Source organism: Hyla sarda, chromosome 9 (genome assembly GCF_029499605.1).
Source record: "Hyla sarda isolate aHylSar1 chromosome 9, aHylSar1.hap1, whole genome shotgun sequence".
Taxonomy (NCBI): Eukaryota; Metazoa; Chordata; class Amphibia; order Anura; family Hylidae; genus Hyla; species Hyla sarda.
In genome coordinates, this window is record NC_079197.1 from 103,914,483 (window position 1) to 103,934,499 (window position 20,017).

Genomic DNA, 20,017 nt, shown 5'->3' on the forward strand with positions numbered 1-20,017 from the left:
ACCATTGTATGTTGGGACCATAACTCTATGGAAACCTGGTAATTGCTTCTGAAGCCCCCAAAATGTCATCCAAAAATAGGAAAAAGTGAGGATTAAAGATAAATAAGTAGATAATTAATACAGATAAAGCAAATCCTTACATATAAAAGCAAGAAAGATCTGCTGGGAGCTGTAAATCACTGTCCATTTCAGTGTTTGCCATCCAGGGTGCCTCCAGCTGTTGCAAAACTACAACTCCCAGCATGCCCGGACAGCCTTTGGCTGTCCGGGCATGCTGGGAGTTGTAGTTTTGCAACAGCTGGAGGCACCCTTGTTGGGAAACACTGGTCTATGTAGAGGACAGGAGCTTCTTCAGGGTCCTGTACAGTAGACACAATGTCCTAAAAGAGTAAAATGGAGTCGCCCTTACTTGGTGTCTAAAGGAGCAGCTAACCCTGGCATAGGTCAAAAGTAGTACAGAACATGTAATACCTCCCTGTACTGTAGGGGGCGCTACCAGACAGGAATTCAGTGCATGCACTTTAGGAATACAGGTGTTTTACCAGTAAATGCCCATTCTAATTGGTTGGTTCTTCCAGCCACTGACATGTTTCACAGATCTGCACTGTCTGTAACATTGTATGTGGAGTCTGGTTTCAGGTTACAATGGTCCAGAAAAGACCATTGTATGTTGAAACTATTGTATGTTGAGGCCATTGTAATTTGAGGGATCACTGTATAGGACAGGAAGATTTACTGTAATAGAGTACGGATGTAAGGTATGGCCAACCTTTGTCATAACTTTAGTTCCCCACGCAGTACAGGAAATAGTTTTTTTTTAATTTTTTTTTTTATTTTGAGTTTCACCAAACTTGTTTTTAACCCTTTAACGACGCAGGACGTATATTTACGTCCTGCGCCGGCTCCCGCGATATGAAGCGGGGTCGCGCTGCGACCCCGCATCACAACGCGTCGGTCCCAGCGCTCATCAACGGCCGGGACCCGCGGCTAATACCACACATCGCCGATCGTGGCGATGTGCGGTATTAACCCTTTAGAAGCGGCGGTCAAAGCTGACCGCCGCTTCTAAAGCGAAAGTATCCCGGCTAGTGAGTCGGGCTGTTCGGGACCGCCGCGGTGAAATCGCGGCATCCCGAACAGCTTGCAGGACACCGGGAGGGCCCTTACCTGCCTCCTCGGTGTCCGATCGACGAATGACTGCTCCATGCCTGAGATCCAGGCAGGAGCAGTTAAGCACCGATAACACTGATCACAGGCGTGTTAATACACGCCAGTGATCAGCATAGGAGATGCTATAGGAGCTATAACATTATATATATATAGGAGGTCCCTATGGGAGTTATAACATTGCAAAAAAAAAAAAAAGTTACAAAAAAAAAAGTGTTAATAAAGGTCATTTAACCCCTTCCCTAATAAAAGTTTGAATCACCCCCCTTTTCCCATAAAAAAAAAAGTTAAAATAAAAATAAACATATGTGGTATCGCTGCGTGCGTAAATGTCCGAACTATAAAAATATATTGTTACCGCACAGTCAATGGCGTACGCGCAAAAAATTCCAAAGTCCAAAAAAGCGTAAGAAAAATAAAAAAAAGTTATAGGGGTCAGAAGATGACATTTTTAAACATATACATTTTTCTGCATGTAGTTATGATTTTTTCCAGAAGTACGACAAAATCCAACCTATATAAGTAGGGGATCATTTTAACCGTATGGAGCTACAGAATAATAAGGTGTCATTTTTACCGAAATATGCACTGCGTAGAAACGGAAGCCCCCAAAAGTTACAAAATGGCGTTTTTTCTTCGATTTTGTCGCACAATGATTTTTTTTCCGTTTTTTGTTGTGAATTTTTGGGTAAAATGACTGATGTCACTGCAAAGTACAATTGGTGACGCAAAAAATAAGCCATAATATGGATTTTTAGGTGGAAAATTGAAAGGGTTATGATAAAAAACGAAAGTGCAAAAATGGAAAAACCCTGAGTCCTTAAGGGGTTAAAATAACCTTTTTCTATGAGATGGTTATATGCACTTTTTCCTGTTAATTTTCTTTATCATACTTTTCATTTATTTTTTTTCTTTTGTGTGAATGGTTAACTATTGAACCAATCAAGATCAGCTTTTCAATCATTATACGCCTGTTACTGAAGTCCATGCACTCATTGGTTGTCTGGTTGCACCTTCATGTTTTCATGGTCCTGTGTGTGTACTGGACAAGGCTATGTAAAAGCTCCTGCCCTCTGTGTATTAAGGGATTTCTGTTATATGTAAGCTATAGATTTGTAGCTATCTTTTTTTGTTTGTTTTTCTTAACCTCTTAAGGACCCAGGGTGTACATGTACGCCCTGAGTTCGCTGCCATTATATAACGTGGGGACACGGCATGGCCCCGTGTCATAGCGGGTCGGGCCCAGCCTCTAACAACAGCCGGGACACGTGTCTAAAGTGAAAATAAAGTATCCCCGGCTAGCTCAGTGGGCTGTTCAGGACCACCGTAGCGAAATCTCTGTGTCCCAAGCAGCTGGAGGACACAAGGAGGGTGCCTACCTTCCTCCTGTGTGTCCGATCACCGAATGACGGCTCAGTGCCTGAGATCCAGCCAAGATCAGTGTGTGCAGTGTTATAGGTCCCTATGGGCGCTACAACATTGCAAAAAGAAAAAAAAGTTAATAAAGATCATTTAATACCTCCCCTAATAAGTTTGAATCGCCCCCCTTTTCCCATTTAAAAAAAACCTGTGTAAATAAAAATAAACACGGTATCACCACGTGCGGAAATGTCTAAATTATAAAAATATATAGTTAAATAAACCGCACAGTCCAATGGCGTACGCGCAAAAAAAATTCCAAAGTCCAAAAAAGCGTATTTTTGGTCACTTTTTATATCATGAAAAAATGAATAAAAAGTGATAAAAAAAAGTCTGATCAATGCAAAAATGGTACCACTAAAAACTTCAGATCACGGCGCAAAAAATTAGCTCTCATATCACCCTGTAAGCGGAACAATAAAAGTTATAGGGGTCAGAAGATGACAATTTTAAACTGATTCATTTTCCTGCATGTAGTTATGATTTTTTTCCAGAAGTGCGACAAAATCAAACCTATATAAGTAGGGTATCATTTTAACCGTATGGACCTACAGAATAAAGATAAGGTGTCACTTTTAACGAAAAATGTACTACGTAGAAATGGAAGCCCCCAAAAGTTACAAAATGGCATTTTTTCTTAAGTTTTGTCGCACAATGATTTTTTTTTTTTCCATTTCGTCGTAGATTTTTGGGGAAAATGACTGACGTCTTTACAAAATAGAATTATTGGCACAAAAAATAAGCCATCATATGGATTTTTAGGTGCAAAGTTGAAAGAATTATGATTTTTTTTAAGGTAAGGAGGAAAAAAGGAAAGTGCAAAAACAGATAAACCCTTGGCCCTTAAGGGGTTAAATCTTATTTTGGATGACATTTTGGGGGTTATAGAACAAATTCCTTGTTTTCCATAGAGTTTTGCCCTTAAGACACAATGATCATCCTGAAACCAAGTAATGTTGTAACTTGAGTGAAAAGTATATTTAACCCCTTAAGGACCGGGGTTTTTTCCGTTTTTGCATTTTCGCTTTTTCCTCCTTACCTTTAAAAAAAACCATAACTCTTACAATTTTGCACCTAAAAATCCATATGATGGCTTATTTTTTGAGCCACCAATTCTACTTTGTAATGATGTCAGTCATTTTACCCAAAAATTTACGGCGAAACGGAAAAATAATTTTTTCGGTAAAAATGACACCTTATCTTTATTCTGTAGGTTCAATACGATTAATATTATATCCTACTTATAAAGGTTTGATTTTGTCGTACTTCTGGAAAAAATCATAACTACATGCAGGAAAAATTATACGTTTAAAATTATCATTTTCTGACCCCTATAACTTTTGTATTTTTCCACGTACGGGCCGGTATGAGGGCTCATTTTTTTTGCGCTATGATCTGAAGTTTTTAGCAGTACCTTATTTGTATTGATCAGACTTATTGATCGCTTTTTATTCATTTTCATGATATAAAGTGACCAAAAATACACTATTTTGAAGTTTGGAATTTTTTACGCTATTGACCGTGCGGCTTAACCCATTAAGGACACATGACGTACTGGAACGTCATGTGTCTGCTCCCGATCTATAACGCGGGGCCACGGCCGGGACCCGTGGCTAATAGCGCGCGGCATTGATCGCTGTGCCGCGCGCTATTAACCCTTTAAACGTGGCATTCAAAGTTTAACGCCGCGTCTAAAGTGAAACTGAAACCATGCCGGTTAGCTCAGTGGGCTGTTCGGGATAGCTGCGGCGAAATCGCGGCATCCCGAACAGCTTACAGGACAGCTGGAGGGCCCCTACCTGTCTCCTCGCTGTCCGATCGCCGAATGACTGCTCAGTGCCTGAGATCCAGGCATGAGCAGTCAAGCGGCAGAATCATCGATCGCTGATTTTCTATGAGAAATCAGTGATCAATGTAAAAGATCAGTGTGTGCAGTGTTATAGGTCCCTATGGGAGCTATAACACTGCAAAAAAAAAGTGAATAAAGATCATTTAACACCTCCCCTATTAAAAGTTTGAATCACCCCCCTTTTCCCATTAAAAAAAAAAACAGTAAAAATAAACACATATGGTATCGCCGTGTGCGGAAATGTCCGAATTATAAAAATATATCGTTAATTTAACCGCACGGTCAATGGCGTGCGCGCAAAAAAATTTCAAAGTCCAAAATAGTGCATTTTTGGTCACTTTTTATATCATGAAAAAATTTATAAAAAGCGATGAATAAGTCCTATCAATGCAAAAATGGTACCGTTAAAATCTTCAGATCACGGCGCAAGAAATTAGCCCTCATACCCCCCATACGCGGAAAAATAAAAAAGTTATAGGGGTCAGAAATTACCATTTTAAACGTATTAATTTTCCTGCATGTAGTTATGATTTTTTGCAAAAGTACGACAAAATCAAACCTATATAAGTAGGGTATCATTTTAACCGTATGGACCTACAGAATAAACATCAGGTGTCATTTTTACCGAAAAATGTACTATGTAGAAACGTAAGCCCCCAAAATTTACAAAACGGCATTTTTTTTTCAATTTTGTCTCACAATGATTTTTTTTTCTGTTTCACCGTAGATTTTTGGGCACAATGACTGACGTCATTACAAAGTAGAATTGGTGGCGCAAAAAAATAAGCCATCATATGGATTTTTAGGTGCACAATTGAAAGAGTTATTTTTTAAAGGCAAGGAGCAAAAAACGAAAATGCAAAAACGGAAAACCCCCGGTCCTTAAGGGGTTAATTAATTATATATATTTATAATTCGGACATTTCTGCACACGGCGATACCACATATGTTTATTTTTATTTGCACAGTTTTTTTTTTTTTTTATGGGAAAAGGGGGGTGATTAAAATTTTATTAGGAGAGAGGGGTTAAATGATCTTTTTTCCCTTTTTATTTTATTTATTTATTTTTTTGCAGTGTTATAGCTCCCATAGTGGGCTCTGTTATTTATTTTTTGTACAAAGTTGAACTAGTTTGCCAACCACCAAGATTAGGCTTTACAACAAAGTTGAACTAGTTTGCCAACCACCAACATTAAGCTTTACGATGTCCATTTTGTAGACCCATTAAAGTGGGTAAACCATGTATGACTTCAAAAACAAGGTATCTATCACTTTGAAAAAACAAAAAACTTCTGCCCTAGTGGAGGACAAAGTGCTAAGACCACACTTATAGCTAAAGTGAAGGGGCAGAATCTCTTGACTAAGTGGTGCATCCCTTTTACGAGCAGTGCTGAGAAGATAAACTGTGTGAGCAGTATACGGATATACAGAAGTCTCATAGACTTTCATTGAATCTGCTTTCATGAACAGAAGAATGAAGGAGCACAGCATTTAGCCAAGTACTTCTTCCCCTTCATTTCAGCCGTTTCAGCACCTGGACCTCACCAATCACAACTTATGTCAGAAGTTTGATAAAATTATCTCAGGTCAAAAGTTTTAGATATTTCAGGATCTTTCCTCACTGATCATTATAACAAGCCGGGATAAATGGGCAGTAATGTGCCTAACTCTCTGCAATCTCTGTCCAGTTTCAGTGGATGACTCCATCTAGTGCTCCAGTATAAATCTAGATACTGTACTAATTCATACCAATACTGGAGCATCTAATGCCACTTGCATCTACGTGTTAATAAAAATTCCAGCCCATTAACTTGTCTTTGAAGCCTTTAGTACTGCAGGATCATGGGCTGTATGTTTTATCTTCTGTTTGCTCCCCCTAATAATACAATTTGGGCGTGAATACTGTACTTCTATTTTTATCTCTTCTATTCAGTGGTCAGGGGAATATATGAAAGGCAAAGATTCTACAGACATCAACAAGAATCTAACAGTGATTGTGCAGACTGGCACTAGAAGAGAATGACGTCAGCACGGAGACAGCAGCAGTATGTGTGCATTGTCCTGTACTGACGTCTGCCTCTATTAGTGCTATTGGGCACTACATCATCTCTGTGCCTCTGGTACAAAAAGTCTAGATATATGCCCTGCTAACTCTAGCGTGAGTTGCATTGTTTAGGTATATTAGCAAATATATAACTTTTATCAATATTGGACCTTATAGTTTTAGGCTAGGGAAACATTGTGACTTTGGTTGCACAACTGCAATTTTCATCCAAGTTTCTCGATAGTTCTTTCCAGTCTGACCACAGTGCTCTCTGCTGCCAACTCTGTCTGTGTCAGGAACTGTGCAGAGCAGGAGCAAATCCCTGTTGAAAACCACTCCTGCTCTGGACAGTTCCTGACAAACCAAGGTACTAGAAACAAAAGACAGACAGCGCTCCGTAGTGTGAAACCGTTGTTGCACAAAAGACAGTTTAGGTGGATGTTGCGCTTACCGCAATGAGTTACACTCCACCAAGTGCAACAATGGATCAGAATGTAGAATGGAAATGAGATGTCAGCAGCCACGTCTCATCAAGTATAGCAGAAAGTAGAACTCCAGGGGGTAGAAGGGATAGACTGGCGCTCAACAGCCAAGTATTAGAACAAAGACGTTTATTCACCCATAATGCAACACGTTTCACAGCACAGCTGCTTCATCAGGCATGGCAAAGCCATGCCTGATGAAGCAGCTGTGCTGTGAAACGCGTTTCATTAGGGGTGAATAAACGTCTTTGTTCTACTACTTGGCTGTTGAGCGCCCGTCTACCACCTGGAGTTCTACTTCCTGACAAACAAAGGTGGCAGCAGAAGTATAGAAGTAATTTACAAATCTATATAACTTTTTGGTACCAAAAATCTCTAAATTCAGGGAATCGCTTGCCGGGGGTACAGGACATCCTAGTGAAGTGGAGTCACAGATGATGAATATGTAAATTCAGCCTATGAAGCCCCGCCCCTGCACGCGATTCTCTGAATTTAGCAGAGGATCTTCTGGGGGACATATCTCAGGACCTACTGGACATATTTAAGTAAGTTACCCCTCATTGGACACCTGTTCATCCACACTATAACACAGTGTGTTGGGTTTATTGTGGGTCAACAGGCTGACAAGTTTTCCTTTAATACCATCTCTGTGAGCCCACCCAATTACAGTGACTCCCCGACCTACGATGGCCCTGAAATACGATAATTTCAACATACGATGGCCTCTCAGAGGCCATCGCATGTTGAAGGCAGCATCAACATACGATGCTTTTGTATGTTGGGGCCATCGCATAAATGGCTATCCGGCAGCGCAGACTGCTTCAGCTGCCACCGGATAGCTGTATACAGTGCCCCGTGTGGTCCGCTGACGATCACTTACCTGTCCTCGGGGCTCTGGCGCGTCCTCTTCGGGATCCTCTGCATCGTCGGCGCTCTCCATCGTCGTCAACACGTTGCTGCGCACGCCGTCCCGTCATCCAATAGGAGCGGCGTGCGTAACGACATGATGGCGGCGACAGAGAGCGAGGATGCCGGGGAAGCAGAGGCCTTGCTGGAGCGTCGGGGACATGGCAACAGCGATGGAAGGCGACATCCAGGGCAGCGTGAATATCGGGGACACGCAAGTATAACCTCCAATACCAGTGGTCTTCAACCTGCGGACCTCCAGATGTTGCAAAACTACAACTCCCAGCATGCCCGGACAGCCGTTGGCTGTCCGGGCATGCTGGGTGTTGTAACATCTGGAGGTCCGCAGGTTGTAGATCACTGTCCTATACTTTACATTGCACGGATCCCTCAACATACGATGGTTTCAACAAACGATGGTCCATTTGGAACGGATTACCATGGTATGTTGAGGGACCACTGTACTTATTTGTGGTATATTTATAAATCTAAGAAAACTACATTGGTTGTTTTGAAAACTGGCTTAAAAAATCAGTTTTTTTTTTTTTTTTTCGCAATTGGAGAGAGGAGGAGGAGGACAAGAGGAATTGTAGTTAATTGTGTTTTTTGTAGTAATACTTTGAGAGAGAATTCATGTTCTTTTTTGGTTTCTTACTGTATCAGTCACTGCTGGTGTTATTTCCAGTGTTAGTGTTACATGGCTTTGGAGAGTGGCAGCATTGTGCGGTCTTCCAGATGTATCATCCACAGCAGTCACACAAGTATAAATATATTGTAAAATAAACTCTGAAGAGTAATGAGTAAACTTCTGAAGATCACACTGACTGCTTTTTATCTTCAGCCTCTTGGATTTTGTGTTAATGCTTTGTTGTAAACTATACCTTTTAAGTCGCAACAAATGACACTAGAACTGAATGAACTCTGGTAACCTTCTTCCAACAGTGGCTTTTTTTTTGGTCATTTTGTGGAACAGAATATAGTTTTTTCTCCCTAATCTAACTATCCTATCTAAATTAAATTCCAGTGTCCCAGACCCATCACTATCCTCAAAGTAAAATTGGTGCTACACTATCAATGTAATGTATCAAGCATAAAGGTTTACATGGGGCAGCTGAAACAATGCATGGATAGAGAAAATAAAAAAATTTCACTTTTTCAGTGCTGCACCAATTTTACTTTTCATATGTGTGTCACAGATCAGTAGTCTTGGGTTTATTATAATTTACATACAGCAATATGTTCCACTTGCAGCATGTTAGACCAGAAACCTAAAAGTCCTTAACATGTATGGTGTGTGTGTGTGTGTGTGTGTGTGCGTGTGTGTGTGTGTGTGCGCGCGTAATGTATAACGTGTATGTATCACACACAGATAGATACATAGATACAAGTGATGTTACCGTTTAGCACTGTGGAAAGGATCTGCTTGTTTTCCAGAAGAGGTGCCATGTCTGTATATTTGCTGTTTTTGTCACTGCAGTCAAATTTATATATATATATATATATATATATATATATATATATATATATATTCGTCAAGGAAGAAGAATGAATGAACGGCACTCACCAGGGACAGTGTGACTTCATCATTTATTGTATGGTGTCCATACAAGCATGTCGGGCGGTGTACGGCCGCTGCAGGTAAGAGATGCTTGGCGCCAATGCGTGCTGATCGGTGACAGCTGTTTCTTTCCTTACGGAACTTCAACAGGTTTGGTCTGTTGAAGTTCCGAAAGGAAAGAAACAGCTGTCACCGATCAGCAAACATTGGCGCCAAGCATCTCTTACCTGCAGCGGCCGTACACCGCCCGACATGCTTGTATGGACACCATACAATAAATGATGAAGTCACACTGTCCCTGGTGAGTGCCGTTCATTCATTCTTCTTCCTTGACGATTGATGAACTGTATGCTACTTTATTTTGAACTGAGCACCACCGTCATAGCACAGTGTGCATCTATCCTCTGCCTACCTGCATCCTATCCACATTGTGGGTTTTATGCTGAAAAACCAGCAGTGCCTACTCTACCCTTTATTTTTCTCTTATATGGATACATATATATATATATATATATATATATATATATATATATATATATATGGATATATATATATATATATATATTATATTATATTATATCATCTTATAAAAAGAGAAGACCAATACCTCTAGAAACTGCTAGAACTGCCACACAGAAAAGATGTGTGAATATAGTCATATGTGTTGGCAGGGATAGGGTAAAAAAATAAATGATGATGATGATGAGGATATTAATATATATATTATCATCATTTATTTTTTTTTACCCTATCCCTGCCAACACATATGACTATATTCACACATCTTTTCTGTGGCAGTTCTAGCAGTTGTTAAAGCTGAACACAGGCAAAAGAATGAAGAGGTATTGGTCTTCTCTTTTTTTTTTTTTTTTTTTTTTTTTTTATAAGATTCTCAATTTTTGGATCCCAAAAAATGCTACAAAAACTGCATGTGAATCCAGCTAGCTTGCTACCTGTACTTGTCATGGACAGTCACTTATATTCCCTATTGAATACGCTCTATGGTGGTCCTCATTGATGTGATCATTTATTAATGCACAGAGGAATATATTGCCACTATATAGGCAATTGAAAATGGATAAGTAAATATTGGTCAAGGTAGTATACAGTGACAAGTTCCTGTAGCTAAATACAATCTTTATTGTGGATGTGCACCCCTCCAACACTTGCCTTTTGTAATGGAATGTTTCCATGTTCTTGTTTTATCCTGAGGTACTAGTACCTTGAGTATATCCTTTGCTTCTGAGTTAAGTGTTTGTCTTTGTTTCCGGATACTGGAGACTTAAGCAGCTCCTATGAATGACTCCTGCTGCTTACTCGGTCTCGGCTTGTTCCAGCTCATGTCTCCTGAACAGCGAACACCTGTTTTGTATGCGGCACAAAGCTCCTCTGTACAGATCTTTCCCCTCAGCCGAATAACCAGCCATCCTCATTATTTCAGAATGTCATTTTTAGTCCCTGTGGTGTGTGAGATGTCACATGATTGCTATATGGGTATCATTTCTATATAGAACATAATGTGGCATAAACAATATAATTGATCTTGTATTTTTTTTTTTTTTTATCTTTCTCAAATAATTTTAGGGTGAAGGGTCCCGTACGCTACCTCTTTCTGGACATGTTGGGTTTGACAGCCTGCCGGACCAACTGGTTAACAAATCAATTAATCATGGCTTTTGTTTCAATATCCTCTGTGTGGGTGAGTATTTACAGACTTTGTTAGGAGAGGCACTGATCCAATATCGGTTTTATGAATAGCACCAGAGTAAGGGCCCTTTCACGCTATAGAAATGTCCGTTTCAAAGATCTGTTATAATGACCCGTTAAGAAAACCATTAAAAATGGCCATTAAACGGCCGTTACAAAATCCCATTTATAGTCTATAGGATTTTTACATCACCAGTTTTAACCCGTCATAGCCCGTTATTAATTATGGGAGAAAGTAATGGGAGAAATAGTGCATGAAGTATTTCTTCCGTTCTTTCTCCCGTCACAAAATAACGCCTGTTTTATTAATAACGGGCTATGACGAGTTAAAACGGATAATGTAAAAATCCCATAGACTATAATGGGATTTTGTAATGGACGTATGGGATTTTGTGAAGGACGTTTAATGGACGATTTTAAGGGTTTTCATTACGGGACATTATAACGGGTCTTTAAAACGGATGAATTTATAGTATAAAAGGGGCCTATGACTTCTGGAACTGTGTTGAAAATGAGACCCTTCAATGGCCGGATATACATGAATGCAGAGTATTGTGTGTAAGACTTGTTTACTGCCAGTTACACAGTGTGTTGTAACAAGTCGAGCTCAGTCTTCATGTCACAGCAGAGGGCATTAGATTTTAAAGCAGAACTGACATTAGATAGTAATCAAATTTATATAAAGTGTATTGCTTAGAATGGGAAGAGCTCATTCACAAAGGGGAAGATAAACAAAGGTATACAATGCAGGTGTTGCAGGTACATATTTTGGTAATATTTGAGCAAATATAAGGAATTTGAATAATATGTTATATATTTTTAATATTTTTAAAACAACTGATGATAAATATCCCAACAGACTGTTATTTGAGGACACAAGCGCTTGTCAGTCTGACCTGTTGCTCCTCTCTTGTGAGACAAGACAAGATTTTGTCTTTTAGGTATTTGTAAATGTGTCTGACCTAAATGTAATGAGCTACACAAGCTAGAATAAATCTCACAGTGCGGTTTTATAACATACTGTTATGCCAAGACAAGGTAGGTAATAAGGGTCAGACTGTCGTGATCCCATCAATCAAAAGAATGTTGGTCTTGAATGGCTGTTTGAATAAAATGGTGGATGACTATGCATACCGCTGTCCAGTAGTGTGTGAATGAAGCGGCAGAGTGTGTGAGTGGCAGTGTGTGAAGTATGAAGCTCTTGCCAGGTTCCTTTGAACAACAATCGGTCAATGTCATCTTCTTGGTTGACCTAATTATTTTGAGCCCTGTTTCAGAGCATTATATGGATACAGAAAAGCGTTTTTTTAATATGCATCTAGAAATTAATTCTTGGTAGTATTCTGCTTCTGATCTTGCAACTTAGGCCCCTTTCACACTATACATTCATCTATTTTAAAGACCGGTTATAATGTTCCGTTATAAAAACACTGAAAATCGGCCGTTAGACGGCCATTACAAAATCCCATACGGCCGTTACAAAATCCCATTATAGTCTATGGGATTTTTACATTATCCGTTTTAACCCGTCATAGCCCGTTATTAATAACGGAAGTTATTTTGGGACTGGAGAAAGAACGGAAGAAATAGTGCATGTACTATTTCTCCCATTACTTTCTCCCATCACAAAATAATGTCCGTTATTAATAACGGGCTATGACGGGTTAAAACTGATAATGTAAAAATCCCATAGACTATAATGGGATTTTGTAACGGACAATTTTTAGGGTTTTCATAATGGAACATTATAACAGATCTTTAAAGCGGATGAATGTATAGTGTGAAAGGGGCCTTATCTAGATAATGCATTTTTGCTTAGAAAAGCTGTTTGCTTTGGACTACAGTGATGCCAGTCAGGTGCCAGGCTAATGATATTTAGCCGTAAAGCTAAAGGATTTGTTTTGGTAAATTAAATCAACATGACAATTCCTGATAATGGAACACAGTTACATATATTCTATGCCATGTGAAAGAGATTTTTTTTTCTTAAAGGGAAATCTGTGAGCTTTGTTTGATGCTAAAACACCATTGGATAGCTATTACAGTATAAAAGCAAAATGTACCTCTCCTGGAGCTGTTGGTGGTTCCGAGGCTTGCCCAAATATTTCTTAGTCGAGTACAATAGCCTGGGACCCCCTTCTTGCTCACTATCACTTTCCAGCCTTTTCCTGATGGACATACCAAGCTTTTGCCTTCTTGACACTTGGCTGAGAAATTGGCTGACAGATTATTTTTAAGAATTCTGTCAGGAAAAGAATGGTAACAGCACAGCATTGATTCTTGCTGTCTATATGGCAGAAGCCTTGATGGTACCCCAGTGGGACCCCATTGTATGTCATTGGGACTTGAATTTCCTTATCTGTGGTACATTGCAAACAGAAGCCATAATGCATATGTGATCAGAGCCTTATATTGTCTGCTCATAATTAAGGTGTAAATGGCTGTATATTTAACATCAGACGTAAATGTCATGCTGACTATGAAGGAATCGCAGGAGCTCCCTCGCTTCATAGACAGCAGGTATCAGCAGCCGGGACTTTGCGGCTAATGGCGGATATCAGCAATCACAATAATGCCCACCATTAAAGGGGTACTCAGGTGAAAACTTTTTTTCTTTTAAATCAACTGGTGGCAGAAAGTTAAACATATTTGTAAATTACTTCTATTAAAAAAATCTTAATCCTTCCTGTACTTTTTAGCTGCTGAATACTACAGAGGAAATTCTTTTCTTTTTGGAATGCTCTCTGAAATAGCGGGCCGGAGTACCTCTGGAACTGTACGTGCTTGGATCGTCCCAGGCCAACACTTTCCAGATGAGATCCCCCACACTGGAAAGAAGGGACGATCCCAGAAAAAAATGCAGTGTGTTGCAGGAGGGGGATAAGGAGGGACACCAACACCACTAATTGCTTCAGGAAATACCACACTTCCATGCAGTTCTAAATTTATAATCCTCTTACCCCATTTTAATTTCCCATAATTTGACCCCAATGTACCAGTACATTTTAAACCCATACCCCCCATAACCCCCCCCCCCCCCCAAAAAAATTTTTTTTTTTTAAAAAAAGGAACAAAATACCCCTGATAAGACCTCTTGGGGTATTTTTCTTCTAAAAATGGGTCACTGGGTCACTTGCATCTGGGATTTTCATGTTGCCTCAAATGCGCAGTCCTCTCTCCATACCTGAGCGGTGTGTGCATTTGCAGGCGACAAGTTAGGGGCGGCCACACACAAAACATTCCCAGAATGATGAAGCGGAGCATAGGGTTTGGGGCGGGCATAATTTTTACTTTTGGCTATGCCAAACTAAACTTCATCCATTCCTGGAAAATAAATTTAGGGAACACCCGTCCGTTCCACATGTACTTTCTGTAATGTGGTCACATGTGGGTGGGTGGTTGCTTTCTTTTATTTTCCTCTGAATGTATGTTAGGGGTTCCCAGAATGATGAAGCAGAGCAAAAGGTGTGGGCCAGGCATAAGTTTTACTTTTAGCATGCTCTGGGTCATCATTCTGGGAACATAACTGGCATATCAGTATAAAAAAAATAGCAGTTTTAATTTTTCCTAAACTACACTTCATCCATTCCTGGAAAATAAATGTATGAAACACCCATGCATTCAAAATGTCCATTTCACCCCTATACACATTCCTCAGAGGATGTACTGTCTGTAATGGGGTCACGTGGGTGTTTTTCTTTTTTTTTTTTTTTTCCTCGGAATGTATGTAACTGTAAGCTACTTATATGTCATAGGCCACAAATGGGAACATAACTCTGATTCTTGAGCCCTGTTTTGCGCCCACACAGCACATTACATCCACATATGGGGTATTTCCTTACTTAAGAGAAATTGGGCTACATATTCGTGAGCCTTTTTCTCCTATTATCCCTTGTGAAAATGAAAAATTTGGGGTAACACCAGCATTTCAGTGAAAAAAAAAAAAAAAAAAACATTTTTCATTTTCATGGCCTACTGTTCCAAACATTTGTTAGGTGTAAATATTCGCTGTACCCCTTGTTACATTCCCTAAGGGGTGTAATTTCCAAAAGGATGTCCCATATGGGGGGCTTTCTGCTGTTCTGGCACCATGGGGGCTTTGTAAACGCACATTGCCCACGACTTCAATTTCAGCCAAATTCTCTCTTCAAAAACCCAATGATGCTCCTGAGCCGCGTTGTGCGCCCGCAGGGCATTTTCTCCTATTACCACTTGCGATAATGGGAAAAAATGGGGTAACACCAGCATTTTAACGTCCCACTTTAACAAAAGTTCATCAAGCACCTGTGGGGTGTTAATGTTCACTGTACCCCTTTTTACATTCCTTGAGGGGTGTAGTTTCCCAAATAGTGTGCCATGTGGGGTTTCCTAAATGCGACATGCCCTCCAAAAGCCAAATTTTGCTACTTTTCCACCGAGCATTATAGTGTGCCCGCAGGGCACCTTGCGTCCACATATGGGGTATTTCCACACTGAGGAGAAATGGGGTTACAAATTTTAGTTTTTTTTTCTCCTATTACCCCTTGTGAAAATAAAACATTTAGGGTAACACCAGCATTTTAGTGGAAACAAAATATTTTTCATTTTCACGTCCCACTTTAACAAAAGTTCATCTGGCTCCTGTGGGGTGTTAAGGTTCACTGTACCCCTTGTTACATTCCTTTAAAAGGTTTAGTTTTCCAAATAGTTTACCATGTGTTTGTTTTGTATTTTTTTATTTATTTTTGCTGTTTTCGCAGCATGGGGATTCCTAAATGCGACATAATCGAGATAAATTGGGTTTCTAATTTTGGGGGACTTTCTCCTTTTACCCCTTAAAAAATGGACTATTTATCGCAATCATTAGAGTGCAAATACTGATCAGTTCTATGCATGTCGGCGATCTACTAGAGAAGACGCCAGGGGAGTGGCAGAGGCAGGTGAGTGGACATCCGTCCGCCATCTTGGATGATCTAATCCGATCATCCATTAGAACGCCTACATTGTTACAGATGCCGTGATCAGTATTGGTCACAGCATCTGAGAGGTTAATATCGGATATCAGCGCGATCGTTGTGCATGAAGCGAGCACCGCTCCGGTGCTTGCGTCATGTACAGGACATAAATTTACATCCTGGTGCACCAGGAAGTACATTTACGACCTGTGTTGTTAAGGGGTTAATTGGGCATTGTCAGATTCAAAAACTTTTTATATATTGTACTTCTTGGCAAAAAATTTAAGGGGTTGTGCAGGGAAAAATGAACTTATTCTATATCCTTTTGGATAGGGTTATAAGTTATAGATCATGGGGGGTCCGACTGCTGGGACCCCCCGCAATCTCCTGAACGGGGCCCCGGCAGTCTGCCGGAAGCGGCCGTTTCGACCCCTGCAGGAAGCCGTGGCTGACATGCCCCCTCCATGTATCTCTATGGGAAACGTGGAGGGGCTTTGTAGGCCGCGACTCCGTGTGGGGGGTCGGCACACCCCCTCCCAGCAGACTGCTGGGGCCCTGTTCAGGAGATCATCTAGGGTCCCAGCAGTCGGACCCCCCCTTTGGATAGGAGATTAGTTAGTTAGTTAGCTTTCACTACAGAACTCCTTTAACTTTTCTAATATACACCATAAGATAATTTTATTTCCTTTTTATAGAAATTATAGCTTACAAAATCATGGCTTTGTCCAAGCTGAAGCACAGGCATGGACAAAGTCCAGTAAGTTAGGGTGGGTTAGCACTCCTCTGTTCTCTCTCTACTGTCTGATAGTACTACTCTGTGCTCTCTACTGTCTGATAGTACTACTCTGTGCTCTCGCCTGTCTGATAGCACTCCTCTGTGCTCTCGCCTGTCTGATAGCACTCCTCTGTGCTCTCGCCTGTCTGATAGCACTCCTCTGTGCTCTCGCCTGTCTGATAGCACTCCTCTGTGCTCTCTCCTGTCTGATAGCACTCCTCTGCGCTCTCTCCTGTCTGATAGAACTCCTCTGCGCTCTCTCCTGTCTGATAGAACTCCCCTGCGCTCTTTCCTGTCTAATAGCACTCCTCTGTGCTCTCGCCTGTCTGACGGCACTCCTCTGTGCTCTCGCCTGTCTGACGGCACTCCTCTGTGCTCTCGCCTGTCTGACGGCACTCCTCTGAGCTCTCTCCTGTCCTATGAGATGGCACAAAGGAGTACTGGACTTTGTCCATGTCTGTGTTTCAGCTCTGACAAAGCCATGATTTCTATATTAGAAAGGTTAATGTTTTGTCAAGATGTACAACATTATAAAAAGTTTTTGTATCTGACAGTGCCCATTTAAACATACCTATTTTGTAACTTTTTTTCTTTTTTTTTTTTCTTTTAAGGCAATACAATTATTGGAAAGCATGTAACCATGGGTATCAATTTAATCATATCAACCCACGGAATAAAGGTTACAGATCATTAACTGTAAAGTTGACTCTGTACAAACCAAACCTTTCAAAATCTGCAAAAGTGGTTTTCATTTCAGTTTCCCCCCCACAAATTATAATTTTTTTTTTTTTGTTGTGTCGTACATTTATGGTAAAATGAAAGCTGTCATTGCAAAGTACAAATGGTTCTGCAAAAAAAAAAAAAAAAAGCCCTCATATGGCTCTGTGGATGGAAAAATGAGTTATGTCTGTTAAAAGGCAAGGAGGAAAAACAAAAAAGGAAAATGGCTTTGTCATAAGGACAAAGTGGACTGTGGCCTTAAGGAGTTAACACACATCTACGGTTTTGAGTGTCTGTCCTAATTTTTTTTTTCTCTAGCTAGAGATTGTTCTGTATTTTTAGGGTTTGCAGTACCTCTGCACTGCTCTTCTCCATTTGCTGTATGTGTTCCATTTTGTGAGCTGGGAACTCGGATGCCTAAATATAGTTTTAGTTTTTTTGTTCTTTGGCTTTCCAGAACTTTTCAGCTGCTGTTAACCTGTTTTACATATGTTGTAAAATCTCTCCTTACTTCTGAGAGGAAATGTGTTTTTTCCATCCTCTATTTTGGTAATAATGATGTTATTATGTGATCTATCTATTGTGTGTTAGCAACATGCCTGTGTATACATAACACCATCCATCCGCACTAGTACTGACATTTCCTAAGGACCAGCACAAGGCTTTGCTTTCTTTATCATTAATCTCATTTCTGATGATGCACATTTTTGGGTTTGAAAAAAATAGTTAATCAAAAAAATTAATATGAAAAAATAGGGTGTAGATCTATGTACTTGGAAGTCACAGTTAATAATGTAAGTTCATGACATAAATGTGATAATGTGGTACCTACAAAGAGAATAGGTGTAGTAGTGCAAGCTAGCCAAGGGTAGTAGTCCCTCTGGTAAATACTTTTGTAGTGTCACATGTGGCAGGGTGGTCTTGCTAACCTCATAGGTCTCCCTATGAGCCTATGTAACTATTGTACGGTGTCTAGAACAGCTTAGATGGCCTTTGACTCCAGAGTACATGTGACTCGAAGGTTGAGCTTACACTAAAGAAACATCTTGCGACATGTTTAGCCACATAGCACAAACTTCTACTGAAAGTCCACAAAGGGTCTCTGCTCAGCTGGTTCTCCACTTCTGGCTAGATTCTTTCTCAAGTTACAAGATCCTAGCAACCAGAACTGTACTTGGTTTCTTGGTGCAGACAAGTCTTGGTGGTTTTGCTTTCAGTAGACATTAACTTGAACTGACTAGTTCTGAACTTAACTGACTAGAACTAGGAGGTACAGTCTGACTAGGTACACCATACTTCTCTGGCTTGAGACTCTACTAGTTCTAGGTAGTTGTTTGGTAACTCAGTTTGGTAAGAGTCTATCTTACCAAACTGAGTTACCTAGAAGTAGTAGAGATGTGCATACTAGACTAGAGCCAGACTCCACTGATCTTGCATATGTGGTGCAAATATCAAAGCACAATTGTCACCAGGATTTACCCCCCCCCCCCCCCCCATAAGCTATGCCCAATTTGTAAAAGCTGTGTAGCACAGTAATGCAGCCATACCGATCTTTGCCTATTTTGTGGCGTTGTGATGCACAGCACTGGCCCTGTATGAGCTACCTACTAGAGGCAAGGGAAATCACTAGAGGCAAGGAGTGGGCATTTAGCGCATAGGTCTGCTGCTCCTGTTAACAGTTTACTAAAGGCTTCTTGTTTTTGGCGAAAGGCCAACGGATGCGACTGGTGCATGAACGTAGTGTGAGCCTACCCTCAGTGACTTTCCTCCTGGGAAAACAGAAGTGTTGGGCAATTAATTTTAACATGTTTGATCTTTCTCTTTCCTACCATCATTTTTTGGAAGTCAAGAGGCTCCTATATATTACACAGTCAGCCAGTTACTCTGAAATCTGTGGGTTCGGGCAACACATCTCCAATGTGTATGGGGCCTTTAGGCTTTATAAATCACCGAAAAGGCTGATTACAGTTAGGGAATGTCAATTCCACACGTTATCACTAAAGAGGTATATAGAGTATTATCACCGACTGAAAAAGGGGTCTCTCTGTAAACAATAAAACATAACCATTAATATCATTATACTTAAATGATTCTACCTAGCTCTTAAACATATAATAATATGTGCAACACAAAATGTGTGATACCAAAAACAAAAAAGTTTGTGAGTGTCTGGAGATGGCCATGGACCGGGGAGCAAAGAATAAATAGATGAGATCTTATCAGGGTCTAGTAGGGGAGGTAAAGAGCTAGATTGAGCACCCCACAAATTAATAGTAGATGTTAAATCGTTTCTGCTAGTTGTAATAACTGAAACTTTTTTGGAATGGAAAAGATAAAGGGTAAGTGCGTACTAAGCTAGATGACCCCCTCCCTCGGTCCCTGCCTTTTGAGGGACCCACCTCCTTAACAGGGGGGCCTCAACCACGGTGCCGTTCCCTAACTTGGATAAGTGAGGG

General features: G+C 40.4%; 1 protein-coding gene across 8 annotated transcripts in view; it reads left to right on the forward strand.

The window, feature by feature from the left end:
• SEPTIN6 (septin 6) overlaps nucleotides 1-20,017 on the forward strand; it is a 77,214-nt gene that overhangs the window by 19,050 nt on the left and 38,147 nt on the right. For all 8 annotated transcript variants that reach the window (XR_008848049.1, XM_056541172.1, XM_056541175.1 and 5 more), the window contains exon 2: nucleotides 11,010-11,124. Coding sequence is in view for 7 of the 8 variants with exons in the window: in XM_056541172.1 (XP_056397147.1) it covers nucleotides 11,010-11,124 (115 nt within the window). In the remaining variant the exon portion in view is untranslated. The remainder of the gene's footprint in view (nucleotides 1-11,009; nucleotides 11,125-20,017) is intronic.